Source organism: Lathamus discolor, chromosome 7 (assembly GCF_037157495.1).
Source record: "Lathamus discolor isolate bLatDis1 chromosome 7, bLatDis1.hap1, whole genome shotgun sequence".
Lineage (NCBI taxonomy): Eukaryota > Metazoa > Chordata > Aves > Psittaciformes > Psittacidae > Lathamus > Lathamus discolor.
In genome coordinates, this window is record NC_088890.1 from 15,947,293 (window position 1) to 15,972,014 (window position 24,722).

At 40.9% G+C, this 24,722-nt stretch overlaps 1 protein-coding gene across 6 annotated transcripts in view; it reads right to left on the reverse strand.

The window, feature by feature from the left end:
- SLC25A26 (solute carrier family 25 member 26) overlaps positions 1-24,722 on the reverse strand; it is an 83,369-nt gene that overhangs the window by 45,360 nt on the left and 13,287 nt on the right. For all 6 annotated transcript variants that reach the window (XM_065687810.1, XM_065687808.1, XM_065687811.1 and 3 more), the window contains exons 4-5: positions 20,010-20,114; positions 18,257-18,304 (exon numbers count right to left, since the gene is read on the reverse strand). In XM_065687810.1, coding sequence (XP_065543882.1) covers positions 18,257-18,304; positions 20,010-20,114 — 153 coding nt within the window. The remainder of the gene's footprint in view (positions 1-18,256; positions 18,305-20,009; positions 20,115-24,722) is intronic.

A 24,722-nucleotide genomic window follows, 5' to 3' on the forward strand; every position in this document is an offset into this window, starting at 1 on the left:
CAAACCTTCAACTTGTTAATCTCCACAGGTATTTGGACTGCAGCCCATGTGTTTTTAATGGGTACCTAAGACATGATAAACGACAATAGCTGGTTAGTACAGTAAAACTCAGTACCTTTGCCAGTTATTAATACCATGGTTCTGAACCAGACTTCACTGGCATTGTTGGGTTTTGCCTTCCAACAGCTGCAACTACACAATGCCTGGATGGTAAAGAAAACACTCTATGGCCTTGAGCACAGGATACTGGTCATGTGTTGCATCATGTTCAGAGATGACGAGGTGAATGCAAGAGAAAGCAGTACACATGCAGCTAAACAGCCTTTCAGAATACCCTACAGAAAACAGAACCATCCAAAACACAGCACGGGGGGAATCACAAATGAAACAACAAAGAAAACAAAAAGCCACTGCAGACCTGTGTAAATAAATGGTGAAGCCGCTTAAACCCCAAGGATTTCTGATTTGTGGTGCTGGATTAAAGAGAAAAGCAAGAACCTAAGAGATTCTGCCTGTATTCTGCTCCCAAAGGAAACATAATGCACAAAAGAAAGACTGGCAGCAGAAAGAAGATCCAGTGTTTGGGGATCAGTATACAGCTATTGAAACTGAAGTGCTCTTTAAGAGGGTTCTCCAACATACAACCCCTGTGAGGAAGCTCTGGAGACCATTTAAAGAGCCCCTTCCCAAGCTCAGGGCACCACTTAAGTCTTTTTTGGCCACAGAATGTTATCTCTGCCTGTTTAGGATGTGCTCCTGAGGAGATGGGGAAATCTGTGAGGCCAACAGGCCAGCAGACATCTGAGGAACAGCTGCTGAGCACTTTAGAAGTTCCAGGGACCTTCAAGTTGATTAAAAATAGAAATAATTTAATCAAGGTCACATTTCTCCATAGAAAGAAGGAATTCTTTTTAAATACACAGTATTTTGTTACAGTAAAAGTATTCCCTGTGTTGGCAGTTCACGGGCCTTGGGAAAATAAATACTTCAAGTTGTTCTAGGCCATCCCAGTTTAAGATCATCATTTCCAAAGGGACTGAGAGATCAAACATTAACCTCAGCAAGCGGTAGCACGTTTCAGTGCCTGCCCCATTACCCAAGCAAGATATTCCAGCTACTTGGGACAAAATTCCTATTGGGTTCTTGAGTTGGCTTCTTCCTACCAGTATTACCCAGCTCTGCTCCCTTTTTTAATTAAAAATGGGGGGAAATTCCAGAGAAAGGAAATTTAGCAATGGGAATAGTTCCCTTCCACACACGAGAGACATTTCCAGCTAATATACTTCATAGTTAGAGAGCTAAACCAGATTTAAGCACTTAAGCAGCCTTATTAGTTTCTGGAAGTCATAAGCTCCTTCCTCACTGTTAGTGGGAGCTCTGCATGGCTGGTGGGTTTTGGGGAGCATGAAGACAAAGTGAATTCATAGGTGAGAGGACACATTCCTCACTGGTCCCTTCATAATACACAGGATTCCTGTGGCCTGAATTAGTTAATTCCTAAACTGCTGGAACTGTCAAGAAAACCATACTTTTGATTTTCCTTCTTTATATTCCCTTCTGTTGAAGTAAAGTAACCAAAGAGGTGAGTTTGTCAAGCCATGGATATTCATAATCTTACTGAGAGTCATCACACTTGGTGGTCTGGAAAGTTTTAAAAGGACACAGAACTAAACACAAGCTGGATAAAACAAGGAAAGGTGCTTTTAGTCACCCTGAGCACAGAACAAAATGGACAGATTGAATTCTCCTTGCAATAGCCACAATAAATACATCCCATGGCATGAGGGGTGAGGGAGCGGTGGAACAAGGAGGTATTCTTGACTGATTTTGAAGGTTTTGTTTGTGCCCAATGGCTTAGGAAACGTGTTCATCCTTCCTTGGAGACTACATTTGTAATACTGTACCATGCGGGGATGAGTCAGAGGTTAAATTACTGGTCCGATAACTTCCAAGAGCACAATTTATGTCCACCTCACCTGTGGATCTGTGCAACATACTGACTCAGATATTAGAGTGAAACAAAGGATAAAAGATCTTTCGCATCTTGCTTTTCACTACTCTGAACACAGCATGGCACTATAGGATCATGGGCAGAGTTCTCTCCCCATGGTTTGCCAACCCCAAATGTTTAACTATTTCTTCCTGACTCAAATTGTTTTCCCTCATTTATTTTCTCTTCCAGACATCTGGAATATCTAGGCAAGGTTTGCTTAGTCACCATGCACAGAGGCCATCTTAAATCACACAAATACACTGCCTCCTTCAAATGCCCACCTAAAATTCCAAATGAAACATCAACAATCCTGAAATAGGCTCAAAAAAAAGTACAGGAATGAAAACAAACCCATCAGAGCTCTTTTGTTGGCTGGTGTTTGAAACTTCCCCATAGCATTTAGTTCACATTTTTTCCATGCTCATTAGATGTAGACATTCTTCTGTTTTTTCATCAAAAGCAGCTCATATTTGACATATTCACATCAGTCTGAGAGATGTGGATCATAAAAGGCACGGGGAGAAGACACAGTAACATCCAAGTTTATCCAGACAACATTTCTCCACCAGGCACATTCATATTGTCTCTCAACAGACCATAAGACATGTATCATAACATCAGGGAAGGGAATGCTTCAGTGATTTGTAGAGGCACCGTGAGCTTTATTCTTCTTCCAGTCAGGGACAGTTGAGGCCAGAAGTGCCTGCCCTGCCACAGAAATTCCTGGGCTTAGTTTCTAATTACATTCTTTCACAAACTCCATTTTAGTACCATTAAATATTCAGAATAGGCATCTCTCAACTATCTAAAACTCAAAATGAACACATTAAACACATCGCTAGATCTACAACCAAAGCGAAAAAACAATAAAGAGCACTGGCAAAAGAGCTAAGAATCCAAAACAAAATTCCTGCTCATTAAGATGAAGCATTAGCACTCATGGCAAACATGCATGTGTTTCAGAGCACCAAAAAGGGTAAATAAATTGAGGATAAAAAAGAATAACTAAAAAATTCATAAAATATAATCTTATGGGATACAGTTTTGATACAAATACTAGAGACAACCGAAAAAGGAATAATGTTCTTCAGAATCTAATTCTAACAAATCCCAGAAGATTCAGATATTAAATTACAATAAAAATCCTGCTGAGATTCAGTCCCAAAACCCTCACAGAGGCATCTCTTTCACCTTCTCAGAGCAGACCTCATTGCCCTTTTGCTCTTCACCATATCATTTTTAGCCAATGCCAAGCCCTGTGGGCCCATCCCTTCTCAACTAGTCAAGCCAGAATTCAGCTTAAATAAGCAAGCTGAGCAAAGTACAAATTAAGTAGCTCAATGATACAAACTACTCAAGCTAAAGAATAAAAATTCACTGAATCATTTATCTTCCAAAATGCAGAGCCTTTCAAACCTTCTGACATAATTAAAACCACAAAGACAGATGGTCCCTGAAGTAGCATTCTCTCTTCAGTTTCAAAAGCCAGTAAAGAAACCAAAGGCCTTTAGAACCAGCAAGAAAAAGACATCCCACTGAAAGCATCCCCCAGTGTTTCTCACATTGAAAATTACATGCTCTACCCATTTCCTTCCTGCAGGGTGTTCCCTTTGCAAAACACAAGGCCTTCCAGCCAGGCAGAGTACGTGACAAAAACCCTCAAGCGTCCATGAGTATGCTCCATTTCAATGAGTATGTCCATTTCCCCATGAGCACTGGGAAATCAATGAAGATAAGAAAGCACCAAATCAGTTGAAAACTCTTCCTCCTATTGTTAGGTTTTGTCCAGATCTGGAACTAAACACAAGTCCTTTCACTGCACCTCAGTGTTTTTGCTGTTGCCACTCCTCTGCCTTTCCTTGTCCTCTGCTGGTTTCTTTTTCACAACAGCTCCAGTTGCATTTTGATGTCAACTCTTTCTCCCTCATTACACTACATCTACACACCTCAGGGTTCTTTGGATGCATACAGCTTTTTCACCTACCCTGACACGGAACTGAAATCCTCTTCCAAGTATGGCAGGTGTGGGAAGAAGTTGTACCACAGCTGCCAAGAATCCTCATGGTGAGAATTACTCTTTCTAAACCACCTAACAAAGCCCATAGCTTTGTTAGCGCTTCTTCTAGTTACTACTTTCCAGACATCAAACTGCAGCCTTCAAAAGATCTTGCGACAAAGGTAAGGGACCACCATTCAATCACTCTGGAGAAGCCTCTGCCACACAAGTCTGGGAGATACATGGACTTGCATTGTGGCCCAACTTATCAGCCCACACAATTCTGCGAGAGGGAAGTCAGCATCAGAAAACACTGATAGGAGCATGATTCGGCCCACAGAGATTGAAAGTTTATCTGTGTAAGATGACGTTTTACAAAGCCGGATACTGAAATAAAGAAAGATGTTGTGGAGGAAAGTCTTGAAGGGAAAGATAAATGGGGAATAAGTAAGAAGTATTTCTTTTTCTAGGCAAATAGAAGCTGCCCCTCAAAAAATATCTGTCAGTGGTGAAAGAAATCTAAGCCAGCTACATGCATTTAAAAGGGTTAATGTAAAGGTTTAGGCTTTGTAGTACCTACTTCTACAGTCATTGTTGTTAGGGGTCCCGGACAAGGACTCACTGAGGAAGGTTGAATGCTTGCCTTTCAACAGCTGCCGGCTGTGAGCCTGAAACGCAGCAGGGCACCTTTCCTACCTCCCAGCTTCCCCGAGGATTTCACATCCAGCCCCAAGGAGAGACAACATACTGGACCAGACAGGACATAGGTCTGATCCTGTCAGGTAAAACCTAACACGCCTGCTCACGTTCTCCAATATGCCACCCACAACTAAATGCTCCAAGTGTGAGGTATTTGGCATCTTATCAAGGGACTACAGACAGAAAAGGGACAGGGTTGCTTGGAAAATAAGCTTTTCTTTCAGCTGACTTTCAAGCTGATAGGGTTTTTGTACGTGGTGGAGAGTTGCTGTGAATTTTCACCAAGTACACAGTTGTAGATTAGAGGTTGTACAGGGCAAGAACTTTAACTCAGTAGACCCAAGAATGCTATGAAAACAGCTCTTAAGTGTTTGTGCAGAACTCAGGTAATTACACTAACTATACACCAGAAAAACCCCACTGCGCTACTGCTGAATGCTGAACTATTCTAAGCAAAACACTGGGAGTTAAATTAGAAGCAATGGAGTTACCCAGCTGGAAAGCTGATGGTAAAACACTGAGAAGCCATAATTCCTCACATTCCTTTGCTACCAAGAAATCGTATAGCCCTTTTGTAACTAACTGATAAGCCCAGGGTAGTGCATTTAGTGAACTATTGAAAGGCAATGCTGCTTCTTGAACTAGGTCAGTACCTCTGTATATCTTTAAGGAACAACAACTAGAGCTTGGCTGGTTACCTCCAGCTCCTGTCTGGTACAGCATAATTCAAAGCATGGCAAACGTCAGAACTAGGAAAAAGGCTGCTATGGGCAAGCTACAGCAGGGAAAGGAGTTAACTGAAGTTACTGCACAGTGTAGTGAAAATATACCTTCGGTTCACTTGTTTCATACTGCTAAAAGAATCAAGGAAGACACCCATTGCCATCATGTTGCAGAGGATCTGCAACACAGGAGGCAGTCACTTTTGGCTTCATAAAGCATCTGTTGATTCAGTCTGGGGTGCACATTAAGACAGAGAAATGTTTGCTGCTTCTCCTAAAACGTGAAGAATGAAAAGAACTATCTTTGGAAGCTTTCTCCACAAAATCTCAAAACATTAAGAGCTTTATTAATCTGATTCAAAATCATAACTAGAAGCGAGGTCTACATGTAAAAGCACAAGTCATGAATGCGTTTGATGTATTTTAAGTAAGGCCCTGAACTGCAGTTGTTATTTACAGATCAAAGAAGCTCCAGCAGTGTCCTGAAACAATCTAAGTGAGAAATGCCAAAATCTGATTTCATCCATGTCCATATGTTGCTTTGAACTCATAATTCACAGAATTGGTCACTATATTGAACTAATTATCAAGCTTAACGCTTGCCAATGGTGACGGCTGTGCTGCCTTATAAAAAAGTCAGGTTTGAAGGGAAGCAGAATGATATATTGGAAGACATGCAGCCTTTATTGAAGTCTAGGGAGGAAAAAAAGCAATGAACAGACAAAAAAATACTCACTTCCTGCAAAAAACCAAACATCATTTAGTTTTCTAAATGGCTGCTGCAACAGATTAGCAAAATAAATAGTTTGCACTAACCAATAGATACAAAAATAAAGTGGTTAATTCCTCCTCCTTCATAGGAAAAGTTTCTTGTAACAGTTAAGTGGAAAAATATCTATGCTATCTAAAAATCTAATGAGGACATATTGTACATGGAAGTAGAACTAAAACAATTTCATAGCACATTTAAACTAAACTCCAACAATGAAAAAGAAAAACACTGACAGAAGTATGGCTGCAGGCAGAAATACATAAGCAAAGTGTGTTCTAGTATCAGTAAAGACTTTAAAAATCACTTTGTTGCCAATTACACACAGTGGTTGGAAGTGACCATAAACATTGGTTTGCCTAAGCAGTGATTTCAGGACACAGCTTAGGCTATAATTAAAAAGCAATCTATAGGAAATAGGTTATTACCAGTATTTAGCAGCTCATTTGCTAGTTAATGCCTTAACAAAGCTCTCCTTTGATTGCAGTGGAGGGAGGAACAACTTCAAGAGGATTATTTGCTATTAAGACTTGTACTCAATTATTGAGAATGCTGATGTGCTCCTGCCATTACAATTGCAGAGCACTCCCCAGGAAAGCCGGATGGATTCAGCAGCCTGTGCTGCAGCAGCAATTCCCACAGCAGGGCAGAAGCCTGGCCTCTCAGAGGACAATTCAGACTACCCTCACAAATATGTTTGCTGATTAACAGAAGGTGCAAGCTAAATGTTCTCTGATGCCAATCACATGTTGTTATCACTCCCACCAATGTGGGGATTTCCCCCCCCCCTCTATATTCTTTAATTCCATTTCTGAAGGAGCAGTCAGATAATTGCTAGAGCTTTCAGATAACATTTTTCATCACGATAACATTTGTTTTTCTTCTGACAAAAGTGACAACACAAGATATTTTCTGTCAAGTTCTATGAATACAGTATTTGAGACACTTTACTGGAGACAAAAAGAACAGTAACCTACAAATATATCCCATGTACTGACAAGTTATAATTGACTCAAAGTCACCATCACTTGCTACTATCCCTTAGCATAGCTACTATCCTGCTGAGCCGGGCATGGAATTAACTTAACCTAAACCCAGAGTTAACTTCAGTCCCTGGAAACATAACTAAGAAACTTCAAGGTAACAAAGCAGAATGGAAAAAAATCCAAATTCACCCATACTTATTAATTGCTTTTCTTGTCAATGTTACCCCTGCAGCCTCCTATTTCAATTGTAAAGACTTTCCTGTAACAAGAGCCTGACTAAAACTGCCATCAAGATAATTGAAGCTGAGGAACACTTTCTATCTAAAGATTGGTTTGGGGAGCTGTAGTGTAGTTGACACAGAATCTCAGGAAGCCTTCAGCTGCAGAGCAGAGAGGCCCATTAATCATATTTATCATGATTGTCTACCCCAGCTTTCATGCAGTTAGGGGAAATGTGCTATTCTACTTCAGCAACAAGGAGCAAGGCTAAAACAAACTGACCTAACAGCATGGGTCATTTCCAGAAATAGAAAGTATAGCAGCAGCACAGCTGTACAGGCCAGAAGGCAAAATGCTGGGAGGGTTGGAGAATGGGAATAACCATCCATCCCAACCTTGTGAGGTATGTAGCCAGTGGCAAAATTCATACTGGGCCAAGTTTTGCTTTAATTGGCATTCAGTATGTTAAAGTCAGCAAGACATGTTTCAGTTAAGCACCTTATGGCCTTGTATTTCATGAGACTCCTAAAATGTTTTACTGCACTTCAAGAGTTCGTATCAGCAAAAGCAAGAAGGGAGCAGATAACCTCTCACTGAGGTGTGAGCATATTATTTGTTCTGATATGCATGGATACTTCTTTATTTGCTCTTCTCTTTCATGTGAAAAGACTGTACAATGTAAAATGTAAACACAGAATACAATGTACTTCTCCCATGGGAAAGCACAGGTAGTATCCTGCCTTATTTCTTTCTTGTTTCTCTTTTTGGGGGTTTGTTCTGTCTGAAAGAGCATTGTGATACCGCAGTTTACTCACAACAAATTAATCCATGTCACATATTGTGCATCACTAGCATCCTTAACTAGGAAAGATTCAAGCCTGGGATAGCTGGATCTGGCAGAGTGGCCTTGGCATTGCTGTATCTGTGCTGTGATGCCAAAATGTTCAGGCCAAGCTCTACTTTACTGTAGCTAGACCTGCTGGCTTTGAAAAGCAAGAACACAGTTTTCACATATTCAACCAGCATAAAAAGAAAATCTGCAGAGCTTAAACTTTATTGGCTTCTATAAAATTAACAGAAAACTAGAAGTGAGATAAGAGCCTGGTTTAATAACACCATTTCCATCTGCGGCATACACACCAGGCCTGCTTTGCCTGCATTTCTATAAACATAATGAAAATCACGTTGCCATCAGTCCCTCCTGCTCCATCCCCCCCATGTATTTCTAACTGCGTACAAATGGACATGGGGTTCTAAAATTAAGGTGCTCACCACATGGGGATTATCCCAAAGATTATAAAGCTTATTATATTCTTGTTAGCAATAGATAAACAAAAGAAATATAGAATCTTGGCAAAAACTGATGATAAAATGTAAAATAGCTTACTGCATAACCCCAGAACTCATAAAACTTACATACGTAACTTCGTATCTCAGTATGGGCGCTCGGGTGTCATGATCATACAACCTCCTTTCTCTTTATGATCACACAGGCAGGAATACAAGGGGAATGCTAGACCTATAGATCTTAACCAACTCATATCGAAGTTAAAAGATAGGAACACCTAAAATCATCCATACTAAATCCACTCCATTTACTCATACAAGTTAGTCCCAGGAAATTCAATGGGACTAGTCCCTAGAGTCAAATAAAATTAATAACATTTCAAATTTGAGGTTTCCTGTAATCCTGCCTCTCAACCCAGTTGTAAAGCAAAGTCAATTTCAACATTCACAGGTCATCCTGAGATTAGATCCCTTGTGATAGGCATTTGCATGGGCTGGTATTGCACCAAGTGCAGGCATTGCGTGCCCTCTAGTGTATAACAGCTTGCAGCACTCAAGTCAGTATGCCCACAGCAAGGAAGAAACCGATTCAGTTTTGTTTTAAATTAGAAACTAGAGTTCCTGTGCCCAAAATTAACTTCTTTTCCCTTAACCAGCCAGTAAAATATTCTGAAGACACACATGCCTGTTTTGGGGAATCACTTCTATACTCAAAGCAGTGGAATTGATACCTACTTCCCGTAATATGATAAGATAGTGTTTCAAGAAAAATGAAGTATTATCTGTATTAAGCACTTGGAAGAACTGTTCTTGTAGCAGAGTCTCCCAAGTGCCTCTGTAGCCATGCTTCCAAATATCAACATAACTGTGATATATTACACAAGCTCTCTGCCACAGATCTGTTCTCTTTTTCACACCTTCACCATAAACTTTGAGTTATAGATTCAACTTTTCAGTTACATATTTCTCAGATGCCTACTTTCATATATAAACAATATATGCAATGTAAGCAAGTAACAAAGAAAGTATGTACGTAAGTAAATATATACATATATATAGATACATAATCTACTGCCATGTCAGGGTTGGGTGGAATTATTTACGGTCAAATGAAGGCATGGTTTCAGCAGCAACAGTCTAGATTAAAATCAGTTTCTTCTTTCCTACATGCTTTAGCTACATCCCTCCAGATCTGCTGTTGTACCTGCAGATGGAAGATCATGATCACTACTGCCTTCAAAAACCTGAACAAGCAGCGATTCAGGCACTAAGATGCCCATTAAAACCAGCACTGCTGATGTGCCCGTTATTACCCAACCCTAACTATTCTTTAATTCTATGACTATGGGTATGTGCCTGAAACTCATATCGAAGGTATGGATGACAGATTCTTACAATCAGTGCTGCGATAATGTAAGAGGACATTTTCCTCGGCTGCCTGCCTCGCCCCACTGCCAGAGGTTTTTCACCCCGTACCAGAACCAGAAGCTGGTACACATCAGGGCCTCCTTTGAGCTCCAGCTCAAAGCCCACTGCTTCCTGCTACTTTAAGCTACAGAAGTGCTAACCCTGCAACAGAAAGGGGAGAATTCCCCCAAACAAATCGCTAGAACTCGTATGTCAGTGCCCTCAGACCCCCCTCTTGCTGAACTATTGCAACAAGCTACAGAATACAAAAACATCTTTCTGAAAAGATCATCTTTCTGATAAAAGATAAAGCAAGACAACAGCCACCACTCAATCAGTGGCCAGAGATTCACGAGTGGTAAAGGCTCTCAGTCACTGCCAAGCTCAAGGGCAAGCAGGAAGCAGAGAGCCCAGGCTCCTGGTCCCATGCCAGCCCTGCTCCTCAGAACTCCCACTATGCCCTTGGGTCCTGAAGTGCATCTTCTCTTGACCAGACAGAGCAGACACTGGGGTCATTGTGTTAAAGCAGAACTGCTGGTTGAGATAACATCATACAAGGAATTTTGGGGAACAGCTTTTGATTTTGGATTGCTGATTCTTTTAACTGTGCTTCTGGTTTTTAGCAGACGTAGAGAAACTGGGTAATAGCAGCTCGAGATAATTGCTATTAAGACTGACAGCAGCGCGATTCTGCTGGTGAAAGTATTTCACTGTAAAAATCAGTGTTTGGACTACTTCAGGCAAGAATTTCATCCTTGAAAGACAGTCCTGTACTTGAAGAAATTGCTAAATTGCTTGTTGTTCCAGACCAATCACATTTATAAGACTAGTTGCTTCAGAGTCCTAACCCCTTGACAAGGTATTATTAAAAACAATACCATATTTTACATGTACAGGCATCCATATGTCTTTGTGCAGATTTTATATAAGCAGATAAGCCACATGCACATCAGTTTTTAGCGTTAGAAAACTACCTACTTCAGCACAGACACACAGAAATTGCTTCACCCACAGTCTCCACCAGATAGAGCCCAGCAACACTGCAGCCATCAGCAGGATGACCACAGCTTACTAACAGGAAATCTTGTCTCCCGCTGAGAACTACAGAAAGAGTTTAGACAGACAAAATACAGTTGCCCATAGTGGAATGTGGCTGTGGAATTAAAAGTAAAAGCCACCACTCAGCAAAAAATCCCACACATTTTTGTTTGATTCTTTCAGTTCTGCTTTTCAACAAGTCGCAAGTGTTCAGGTCAGCCAAATTTTACAGAAGTAGGCACAACTGTCTTATCCCATTAGTGACTTCAGTGTCATGCTCTCAGGCTACAATGACTGAAGATTCAAAGTTATTCCATTAACTCTAATATCCTCAGTTTGCCCTGGAAAGCTTTAAAGATGTTATTTATTGCATGACACGACCAGACAGCTTTTTTAATACACCTTATAATCACTTATTTGGTACTTACTATTTTAATATTAAGCCTTTCCTCCTCCTTTTACAATGAGGACTCATCTCTTGGTGCCTGTCCTCCCTCTTGGTACAGTCCCACCTTCTCTTCAGGGAAAGGGATGCTTTTATGTGTTTGCAAACACTTCCTGATCCTTTGTCCCAGATAATTCTATTTACATGGGAAAAGAAAGTGAGGAAATTCATTCTCCACTGGAGAGAGCACATGGAGTATGCTCTTCACACCATTGTGAAACATGCAAAAATCAAAACCAAGCAATGTAAAGAATAGAGTTATGTTATTAAGATTACAAAAAGCAGCAAACAAGCAAACCAACAAAAACACAATTATCACAGCATGAAGAAAACCAGAACAAAATTAAGCATTTTCTTCTTCCCAACATGTCCTTGCCCACAGTGTTGCTACTGACCCACAAAACACATTCCTACACTATGAATGCTGCAGAAAACATCACTTGCAAAAGTGCTTTAGTAAGCTGCTTAGAGAATGTATGGAAATAGTGTCTCTATTTCAAGCATGTGGTAGAATACACTTCCTGCAAGACTCTGCTTGCACACACATTCATTTGGAAAGAATCCGTATTATCAAATCACAGAGGCTGTTTTTAGCACACATAGTTTTCAAAGTGGGTTTTTTTTCTGTTCAAAGACCTTAGATGCAAGGCTGGAGTTTTCAAACTACAGAAACACTCTGCCTATAGGAAATTCTTTTCATCTGAAGAGATCACTGATGTCAGACAGATGCAATAATTGTATGCTCCATCGGTAAACTGCAAATCGATGGCAGCAAGGATGGCTGCATTCTGCTTGTAACCAGTATATATGGTACTGCACCTAGCCTCAGAGAGGGAATTCAGCTGAAAAATATCTGAGATCATTGCACATGCTTGACAAAGTAAAGAAATGAAGCCACCACCAACGCCCCAAACTTCAGCAAGGAATTTGCTTTAGGTTTCTGTCCACCCTGGCCAGTTTATTTGCTATTCAAGCATGTCACAAAGCCTGTTTCCCACAACTGATAAATCAGAAAACCCAGAGTTGTTTTGTGGTCCACAAAAGCCATTTATAAGTGCTTTTTGAGATGTCCATTTTCATTTCCAAGTACTATCCCAGCGTTTGTATGGAGAAGGCAATAAGTATAACCTACAACAGCAAAGGACAGTTACTCATTTTGTCCATTTTTCAGCATTCCAGGTCATGAGTTAGGCTGCTCCTGAGCCCTTATCCCAGAGCATGGACTTGTCTCCTGCTTTTATCCCACAACAACTACTGTGAACCCTTATACACCTTTCAAAATTCAAATTCCTTGAATGTAGATAACCATAAGGATACAAGCGTACAAGTGCTACAAGAGCTGATACAGCCCCCGTGATAGGCTTTCCAAGACAGAGTAGTGTTTAGGAGTGGGGGGAAGCAAGAGACTTATTTTTTAACCTCCCTTCCATTAATCATGTCATGTGACTTCTGTGCAACTTTCCACATGGCAGGGACTAGCTAGTTAATTCATTTTACAGTTCCTATCCCTTTCATGAGACTTGTTCTGTGTGGAAACACCCGAGCCAGAGAAATAAACGCTGGTTGCTCAATACAAGTCGACACCACAGTGTTACAATCCTGCACGGCAAATTCCTGGTTAAACCTATCTAGAATCACAAAATAAAACCAGCTCAGTTTTCCAGAACATAACAAAACACAGCTCCTGCACATATTTCATCGAGGAGGAAGTTTCTTTTCTCAAGTATTGTATTAACATAGTGTCCCGTTTGCCTGTTTCTATCGACATCTGCTCTGTAATACAGAGAACGATAGAAAATCAAAGTTTTAATTGTGCAAGTAAAAGAATGTATTAATAACATTCTTTCTGTCCTACAGCAACAGAGATAAACTTAATAAAAGCCTCTAACAGCTAGGAGAACAGGATATTTATGTAAAGATGTCCTAATGAAAGAAAAAGCATGCAGAACTACCTCTAGTGGATAAACAAGCAAGGCTCCTTGTTTGCAGGCGTTCCCTCTCCAGCTCACACATCCCATTCCCTCCCTCAGCAGGGGCAACAGGTCTCAGCTGGGTTTCACAGTTTTACAACTAAACCTTCTCAGCATCCTTTGTGCACTGACCCTTTACATTTAGGAATAGCCAGCAGGTATGCCTTTAAGGCCCATTTGGCTGCTAGTTGCTTTAGATTCCCTCTCCCAGCTTGTAAGTCATTTAAGAAAGGGTTTTTTTGTAGGTATTTTTTCTGCACAGGCTGCACTGCATATCCTCCATATCCCTTTTGATAGACATTATGTCAGGACACTAGTCAGGCATCCATACAACAAACAGTACCTCCTCCTCCTCAGAGACATTATTAATTCTTGGCTTTCTGAGACTGGCAAGAGCCCGAATTTGTTGCCTGCTCATTACACTGCTGCCACTCATGAATGCAACAGCATACTTTTAACTAGCTGTCCTCCTCCTCCCCAGAATTAATGTAGCATGGAGTGCTCTCTTCCTCCCAGGGTAGCAGCAGCTGCCTTTATCCACTTAGGACTCTAACTTGCATACACTGAAGGGAAAAAAAACCAAGCTAATAGGAAAAACCCAAAGCTACCCACAACTGTACTAATTTAAAACACTAGGACTCCCAAAATGATAACTAGGTTACCTCTCTGCAAGTAAGATCACCAGCATGCTGTAAAAGAGTGGCTTCAGATTTATCGGTAGTTCCCTTCAAATTCAGAGCTCTGAAAAAGCATTGTCAAGTAAAGCATCAATACCACCTCTACCTGAACAGAGGCCATTGCAAGCAGAGAGCCTGAACTGCCTCCAAACAGTCCATGAGGCAGCACAGAGGACAGGCTTACTTAGGGCTACCTGCACAAAGACTGACATTGGACTGTGATTTGAAAGCCAGGTTGGATGGGGCTTTGAGCAACCTGGTCTAGTATGAGGTGTCCCTGTTCATGGGGGCTTGAACTGGATGATCCTTAAGGTCCCTCCCAACCCAAACTATTCTATGTTTGTAGAAATCTTAGTCTCCTTTCAAGACATCTGTGAATTATAAAGAGCCAGTCAACCTCCATCCCCTTTGTCTTTAAGGAAGGGTTCAATAGTAATTTTAGCTCCTTTTCAACCTATTTCTGGGCTAGGGCCCAGTCCATCTGCAGTACTTTATAAAAGTAACAAATCAGATTAAAACCACACAGAACACCCACTCAGGACTCACTCAGTTCTTCCAAACTATGGTAACTCCCAACAGAAGGGACACTACAGCTAAACGTGGCACTGTTTGCGCAAAGCCACAACCTGCACACAGACACGCAGAGGGTGAAATAACTCATTCTACAGCAAGCTATTTTACACAGGAAAACTGGACAAGGCATTTCCTTTTCTTTTATGTTGTCCTGTCATTCATAACATCTTTTAAGACATCTGCTAGAGTCCTGTAGCATTAATGGGAATGGAAATGCTCCAATGGGAACTCAGGGGTTTCTCTCTTTTTCCCATGAACTGAACATTATGGAATTTTAACAGATGTTCTACTTGGTCATAGTTAATAAAATGAATTATGCAGGAATTAAAAATCTGGCTCCACTTGCTTATATAAGACCTCAGCAGCAGAACTGTGTTCCCATTAAGAAATACTAGAGGATTTACAGTGGATTTATAGGCTGCTCCTGCCTTGTTATGAGATTTTACAAATGAACTTGTCTCTTTTGTGGAAAAGATGAATAAATTTACCTGTCCATTGACAGCTTTTAGTAGCAGGAAGCAGTTTCCACACCGATGCACACTGGTACACCACACCCATAGGAAAGGACAACTCTCACTTGGATTTGCTTTGGAAATGACATCATGGGAATTCCACATCATTTCACAGCCTCCGATTTATTCAAAGTCTCATTCAGCAACCTAATAACCACGCACCCTCTTTGTGCTTTATCACAAAAGCTTTCCTCTTGGAGCACAGATGTCTCTTTTGGGCTACTACTGCCAACAGAGCGAGGCACTGTACCTCACTTCCCCTTTGATTTTCAGATTAGTTTAGTGTAACTGCATCAAAGAAAGATGTAAAGACCAAAATGTAATAGCAACGTGAGAGAAGAGGCACCAAAAAGGAGGTAGGTGAAAGAGTCAGGCAAAACTTCCAAGCACTGAGGTTAACCAAATTATTTCCAAAAACATTACACATATACCCATTTTCTTTTTATTCCAGTATTCACCTGTACAGAGATTATTCTGATGAGAAAACGGACGGATAAGTGAAAGAGTGAGGATGAAGCAACTACCTTGCACCAGAACAGAAGCAGCACAGCAGCTAATGCAAATTACACGGAGCAGAATAAGGCTGTCTTGAAAAGATCTGCTATGCTATAAAGACGAGGTTTCAACATTCACTCCATTTATAACAGACTGACTTTCACTTAAGCCCAAGCAATTGGCAAGCACATCTCTGGCCAGACACTGCTTTAGGTAATACGCAAAATTTTATCTCAATGCAGCAACTAAAATTAACCTTCCTCAAATTCTGGCTCAAGAATTTTGGCAGTGCAAGAATATCATAATCTGAAAAGCATCAACATTCCCAGCCTCTACCATGAGAAATTATGCACTGAAACCCCTCTATTCAAAAACCCCACTCCAGTGTAACTAAACAAAGGGGTTTGTGTAAACGAAGAACCAAAGCATGTGAACAAAGTCTATATGTATACAAGTCAGCTGGAATTAAGTATCAGTTTATATACGCTATGCAGATACCTAGATGTGTCCAATAACGAATTAATATAGATTTTTATCTGAAAATAAAGACTTTCCTTAAAGGAAGAAGCATCCCTAAAGAGAAGGGAAAACACCAAGATTAAGTGTCAGGCTTACAACAGTTCCAGGTGCAGGTTCTGACTCAAGTGGACACTGCTTTACAACATTTAGTGTCAGAAAAAGGCAACAGCCTTAACAGTGTTAAATTCAAAGATGATGTTTTTCTTTTAAACATCACCTCTGATTTGATTCATTTGGAAGAGAAAGCACATTTCATTTACTTCTCATTCGATTGGACAGTTTCTCCCAAAAAGCAATATTTCAACTGAAATCAGTTCTGAAAGATCTTTTATGAATATACATAATGGAGAGGACCCCCATTAAATCTCCAGCAAAGTGCTGCCATTCTGAGTAAACAAAGTTCTCTCAGCAGGGTCATACACTGTGCCATGAATATGGTCTGCAAAAGAATTACCACCCCGACATGTGTCAAAACAGATTTTAAGGAGAACAGCACCCAGTGGTAACCATGTGTTTTATCTACCTGTTAGTATGCAAAATATGTATGCAACGGGATCCAAATTTATTCATTTATTCAGAAGCCCTCAGAGAAATCAAAATCATTTGTTGGCCTTTTTTTGCCCGTCTCCAAATGAAATCTGAGTGAGTAGCATGTTTAGTGAGCCAGAAAATCAGTACAGGACAAAGCTATGGTGGGGGTTACATTTCAGAAAAGCAGGTGTCATTTCTGCACAAATAAGTGATTTTTTAAACACTCAGACCTGCCAAAATTAGACTCAGTCCATTATTATGTGTCAGCATTTTAAGGAACTCTGGTATTTATTTTAGGTAATATCCATTCTTATACCACAGCTGTAACAAGAGCCGGCTAACGTAACTGTCCTAAAAGGCTTTCAGCATGAAAAAAAGCTTTTAAAAGCAGAGCTATTGAATGAAGGCTTGAAAAGCCTCTGCAACTGGCTTTAATATCAACGCAACACAGCCAAGAGACCTGATCCTGTGTTTAAAACACAAGAGCAGCAAAGATCCAAACGTTTATTCAGCAAGTTACATAAGGAGAGGACAAACCCACACAGAGCACATGGAACAGAGAACTTAAGATACTTCCTGGACAAAAGCTCTTATGTTTTAATAGGAATTGAACCTTATCTCTTTATTTGAGGTGCTAATGGTGCACCAATTGGGATCCAATCCTGAAGCAGTTTTAGACTGGGAGCTCACCAGCGTGTTTTTCTACCTCTTATAATCTGCCTCCAGTTCACACAGCACATCAAACACTTCCATGACACTAATCCTGTAATTCACAGTACGTTTATTAAGAGATTTTAGTTTAGGAGCTATTTTCTGCCAAGCAGGCCAAAATATTTTTAGCTCCATCGTTTTTTTTCCAGCAGTGAAGTATTCTGATTTAGAGTTAAGTAATGCCATATCACATCTACAGCCTGGATGACTAAATGCATTGCTTTCACCCATTTAAAAAGAGAGCACAATCCTCTCTATATACAGATGACAGATAATCTTTTGGCATCTGCTGACAAATATATTTAAAGAATGCCTAAATCTGTCTGTCCCAAAGTTGGCCTGATGCCACCAGTTCACCATTGTTGGCATGCATACTACAAATGATGCAATCACAGCACTGGAGGAAGTTTCCAGTATTTTACTTCATGGTTTTCATCATGTTAACATACACATTTCCATCCTTTCACAATTTAGCAGCAATAGAGCTGAGACACAGGGTGGTAGACAACTTTTTGCATGTATCATAGGTTTTCTTAGTGCACCTTATCAGTATTCTATTTCAGTCACAAACTAGTAATTTACCTAGAATGAAACACCCTAGGATTTAGAGCTTATGGTTAGAGCAACTGATCTCAATTGTACTATCTGGTGTTAGAAAACAAAGTGACACACAGGAATCAATTAAAAGAGAAAAACAAGTGGTTTACCTCTCTTAATACTGTGCTTTTGTAACCCCGATAAAGTCCTTGAATACCCTGTAAGCCAACAAAAGAAAGCATCAGCTATAGGGAATTAGTTTGCCAAAGACCACAGTTTATCAGTGATTATGAGGCAAACATTATAGCCTGAATGTCAGACCTGAACTTCTTGCAAATTGCCTATATTGATTATAGCATTGCATCCTGTATTCCATGACTCAGTACCAGAGAGGTTTATGTTCATTTCAAAGATCATTTAACCACTGTTCAGAATAATCAGTTATGGAAAAGAGGATATGCCTTACAGTTAAAATTAAAAGGACAAGAAGATACAGAAATACATTACTTCAAACTCTACTTGCCCAAAACTTTGGTCTAAAAGTATGTGCTATCCCATAAATATTTTGAAACTACTACTTTTCTGTTTGAACAGCCCATGCAAAAATGAACCCATAGGATGACAACTTTCCCTGACCACATTTAGTCTTGATTTAGAGCTTTTATCAAGACATTTTATATTTTTAACTAGCTGATAACATTAAAAACCATTACGATTTTATAAGCATATGTAAGATTATATTCATTATCTTATAGGGCAGTTTATTCAAGTGTTTGGCAAAACCTAAGGTTCTCTGCCAGCTACAAAGAAGGGGAAAGCCATACAGTTTTGCGAGCACCAGCTTTTAGAGCAGAATGACCAATCCATTCTTCAAGCAAGAAGTTTCAGTGACCCTCTTGTGCAGGGTTATCACAATAGTTTTTATTTACACGCAAATAAAAATCAAGTGGATCATTTAAAGGTCATATTTATGGCTTCCTTTCCCTGGCCTTTACACACAGAAATATGTATAATATTTTCCCCACAGTATTTTCAGGAGCTACTTTCTCTTATGGAATAAACTTGAAAAATACCCCTTGTGAGACTCAGTAAAAACAGCGGTGAACAGGTTTCTACAGGATCAGTATAGCTACAGAAAAGATAACAAAAGCCCTTATTTTTCAAAGCTACAAATACTGCACATAAGCACTCATTTCCTGAGCTCCTACAGAGCCTCTCTGAACTGGTGCCTTTAGGACACCCCCTCTAAAGCCAGCTACAAGAACTGGAAACCATTCAGCAAACTCTAGATACAGAGACTCAAAGTTCTGTTTTCCCAGAACATGGCACAAATACAAGGGGGCATCCAAGAAATCTGGAGAAGGACTTTTTACAAGGACATGGACAGGGTAGATTTAGATTAGACATTAGGCAGCAGCTCTTCCCTGCGAGGGTGCTGAGGCGCTGGCACAGGGTGCCCAGAGAAGCTGTGGCTGCCCCAGCCCTGGCAGTGTTCAAGGCCAGGTTGCATGCGGCTTGGAGCAACCTGGTCTAGCGGAAGGTGTCCCAGCCCATGGCAGGGGGTTGGAATTGGATGAGCTTTAAGGTCCCTTCCAACCCAAGCTATTCCATGATAAATAGAAGCAGAGCTTTGGAAACTGGAAAGCTAAATCCCCTTTTTAAATTTATTTTTTAGTGCAAGTATCTCATATAAAAAGAAGTGGAAAGAGTTGTTTAGAGTGTGCATGTAAGTGCATGCACATGGGGAAGGTGGGGGTTTGGTTTCCTTAAACATAACATGCCAATCACTTTTAACAGAATAATAGATGGGAAAGTACAGGGAGAACACAGAACTGGAACAAAATTGTAGGCATGGTTCTGGACATGTATGGAACTGAGTGGGAAGAATGAAGTAACTTGTTTGGAAATTTGCTCTGAACTCACCTCATGATACAAGGTGCGGGAGAGAATCTGGAGGGTACTCGAGGAAGGAGAAACCTGGGCCCTTTGTTTGACTACCTCGGATGGAACCCGTATGAGGCAGGCAACCTGCAAAAGAACCACAAGTTCAGAGAACAATTCCTTTTGCTGCCTTACTCTTTATATAGCAGACACATTTGGAGACAGTTCGAAGTACAGAAAACTGAGAAACGAGGAAATAACTTTAGTAATTACACCAGCTGTACTTAAAAGCTCTTGATGAGCAGCTCGTGTGTTTGCTCTGAGAGCTACATACCTTCTGAACACAAAATTGTGCTTATAGAAAAATGGAAGTCCCCTTGAAGTTTTTAACTTCCAAACCAGAAGTAGATTTGGGTGGGGAAAAAACAACAATGAAACCAGAATTTTGAAGCCATCCTGTCTTTTGGCAGCCACAGAAATTCCTCCCCCCCCCCCCCCCCACTTTCAGAGAGGTAAACTGGAAATACAGGACTTAGAAGAATAATCTTCTTTCCTAGATAGTTCCTTTGTGCCCCCTAGTGACTGACAGCGAGAGACACAGACGCAAACAATATATTCAAGATTTACCTTAAAACACATTAGATTTCATTCAGTGTGAACCATCGGAGTGATCCTTTCCTACACAAGGAATTTACAGGCAAGAATGGCCCCTGCAGCTGGATGTAATAACATGGCTGTTGCCACAAAGCTCCAGCTTTGCTACAAAAGACAGACCCGGCTTTAAAATGTTCACCTGCCACTTCAGCTTCAGGCAGGAACTGCGCTTGTGTGTGCATAATGTTGAATAAGGATCCTCAAGCATCAGAGAGTTGCAAACCTCTCCTCTCTCCAGAAAATACCTGTTTATTAGCACTTTTAACAGGAGTTTGTCTTCAGTTGGCCTGAGAGATACTTAACGCAGCGCTGGGACTGGTGGCAAAACACTGGGGACACTATAAGCCAGATACTCAGCCTTCCTTGTTCCCATCCTGTGCTGGCCTCGGGAACACACCGTGGTTCCTAGAGACAAAGGTGATCACCGAGTAGTTGAAGTCAAGAGCAACCCAGGTGAAAGCTGTCCATGGGAAGTGACAAACCCGTCTGCTAACTCAAACTCACATGTGCCAAAGAAAGTTCAGGAATTCACTGCCACACTGCACAGAAACAGTAACTTGAGCGATGATTTGTGGGTAACACAGTACAAGGCTTAAGCTCCATTTTCACAAAGATACCACAAAAAAAGTCTGTTATCCTGTTACATTCCTACAAGTTTACCAGACAACAATATCCAAAAGTCATTACAAACAGATCTAACTCCATGTGCTCTTCAATTCTCAGGGTCAAAAATAACAAGTGACCCCAATCTGTCAAGAAAATAAGAACTGTCAAGTTTTTTAGATAGTTCAGCATAAATATTTATAGAACTTCATGCTTCATAACACTCCATGTCCTTATATTAGCTTTTCATTCCTTAAAAACATGGAGGCAGGAGGAAAGCTTTAAAAAGGCTCGGATGAAAACAATCCAGTCAATCAAGACCAGACAAAGAGCGCAGCGTGGCTTCCTGACATCTGGGGTGCTGCAGTTTTGGCAGGAGAAGGGTGGCCTCAAAGTAATGTCTCCATTTCCCCCAGACTACTTGGGGTCCATTTCATTTCAAATTAACTTTGATGTTTCTCCCATTTGAATTTGCGCTTACAAGGGAGCCTGTGGCTGCACAAGAACAAAAAGAGTGATTACATTGTGCTGTTATGAAAGGAAATACAGGCTGGTGTCACCCGGGCTGCGCTGTCAGATTGGCTCCATAGGGCACTTCTGGTACGCAAAAAGCCACGAGCTGCAACTGCTAACATCAGACGGAACAGTGACATTTTCACTGTGCACCTGAATGTACAATGTGTTACCTGATTTGTTCCAACATTCATACCTTACCATCGCTAACAATCCCAGCAGTCTTTTGATGTCAAACACAGGTCTCTAAAGGGAAGTATGCAAGATTAGGGTCACGCCTATCTATTAGCCCACAAGATTTTAAAGACAGTAACAACCTGGGACAGATGGGTTCAGAAAAGTCTCAAATCCATTGTGCTCAGATCTCAATCACTGCAGCACCTTCCAGGCAATGCTGACAAAGTTAGACCATAATACATGTCTCCACAGTTTGCTTTCTTAGCTAAATATGGTCTAGCAGCACCAGTATGATAACACTGCACCAAGAGAATTCATACTTAATCTGGAAGCTGTAAGTAAATTGAACAAGCAAGGGTGAAATACAATTGTGCAGATGCCCTGCAGTCACCAACCACATACATGCTTTTTAGCTGCATCAACTACTAGATAAATAGATGTGGAGGACAGACAATAATGTGACCTTGCACAGTGGAGGCCCATTCACCTCTGAAGAAATTGCTTTTAAATCTCTTGGCTCTTCACATAAATGCAGCCTGTTGCTTGCCACAGAAGAGCACAATAGAGCCAGTCAAACTCGGGCCATTCCTGGTGCATCCCACCAGTTCTGGGGATGACCCTGTGACAAATTAGCTCTGTCAAACATCTGTAGAGCCAGCCATAGAGAAGGCACAGCAGTGTGCCCTCAGCTACCTTGCCTGACATGAAAGCATCAGACAACAGCATCCTGTTGATAGGGACCACACTCATTCCCTTCTGTTAATGGGAGCAGAAAGACAGAATCAAGATCCCACAGACCAAGCTCTTCCCTTATTTACCAGGTCAGGTAACCCAATACACCAGTTATCAGACTCTCCCCATGTCAGTGCACATGTCCACACACCATAAGGGCAGGAAAACAGTAACACTGAAACAAAAGGCTCAAGGATTTTTAGATTTAAGCTTTAACAAAACCCAATTTTACAGCTTCAAGCAAAGCTGCAATTACTTTACAGAGCAGGTATGAAGAAATGGCAACACTATAATCTATTAACTTTCCAGCCTTTTCATGCCATAACCACTTCAGATCAGGAGTACTGAATTTCAAAATCCTGCGTTAAATCATTACCAGCTCAAATGTGGCTCCAGTATTTAGATGCCAGCTGAAGTGCATTTTTAATTTACTGACTTGCATTAGCTCATTAGGGACAAAAGCTAAAACTAGGCGTGTTTTGTTAATATTTACCCATGTAATGCTAAGCCAGCACATCTTCCAACTAAAGGATACTAATCTTTCCTGTTGGTTCAGGAAAGCATTTTAACTTTCAAGTACTCTTTGCATGCGTCAATGCTGCCATCTCCTGGTTGGATTCATACTGGGACTAGATTTTCCTGATCTGACCAACGTCTTGACTCACTGTGACGAGTGACCAGTGCCTTCAAGTCAACACAAATACTCTTTATATATACCGATTTAAACTGTTTCAGTATATCTGTAACCTGTTCCTATGTGGCCGCAGCTAACAGAAAACAAGACCTGCTGCAAACAGCACCAGGAACCTGCACAAAGCCTCTTGCATGGGATCATCTAAGTTTATTGGAAACACTTTATCTTCAACCACTACCTTATGATAGCTGCCAATGCTACTTAAAGCTGGAGCAGCTGTTCAGAAGGAGGCAATACTCACGTAACCCATCAGCACAAGGCTACCAAACATCTTCCTCTAGACAATAACACAAGACACAGTCTGGTTGGACTAGGAAGAACCAACTGCATTGCCACTGCAAATTCTGGAGTAAGAACTTACCTACAAACCACCAATGACACCACTTGTAGCTCACTGGCAGGTCCTTGCTCCCCTATCCAATATATGTTGTCCTTTAGGCAAAGACAAACACAAGACAACATCTTCAGAAAGGAGCACAATACCTCCTGGTCTTCAAAGCTATATTATTATCCAAATATTAACATACCCCATTTAGATTCCACCCTTTGTGCTCCAGGCTAACTATTTCCTACATGACTGGTTTTGTAGGATTTAGTAGAGAATCAAAGATAACGTGCATCTGTTTTTAGGCACCTACACCACAGTTCAAGCACCAGCCTTGCAGGCATGATCTGCAAATGGGCTGTATCCGGAAGCACTTGAAAAACAACAGAGGAGGTGTTCTAGTTGCTATTAAGGGTTTATGTTGGGTACTTAACTTGGGGTGATGCATAGCAAGTTCTCCGCACTGGGGACATGGCTGGTACAACACTATTAGGAGTTTTGGACCTCCAAGAGCAGCGTGAGAAAGCATTTCCTTATGCAGACCAGCAGGACCTTGCACAGTTAATGATCTGACCCATAGATCTTAAAAGCTCCCACAACCATATGGTCTAAGCACTTATCTTTAATAAGAGAGAGATATTACCCATGTTTTTAAGACACACCACTGAAGGGCAAACATTAAGAAGGCATTCTGTTAAGATGCTGGCACCTGATGCTCCTGGCTGATGAGCTGATCTGTTCTTTGCACTAACCTGGGTTTGGGTGAGGATCAAGACCAAGGTTTTTTCCCCACTTAGTCATTAGCCATTCTGCTACAAGCAAGAGAGTAGTCTGAGGACAAAGAATGTAGTCTGAGGACAAAGAATAGCCCCAAAATACATTAGTGGCTGGTGATTTAGGAACCTGCACTTGGTGACTCTGAGCAAATCTCTGGCTTGCATTGCTAAGCCTACTTTGGAAACCGGGTACAGAAATGTGTTAAGCTTCAGAAAACTTCTGTTACAGCTTTAAACCCTTCAGAATACTTTCTAAAGGATTTAAATTTTAAATTTCCCAA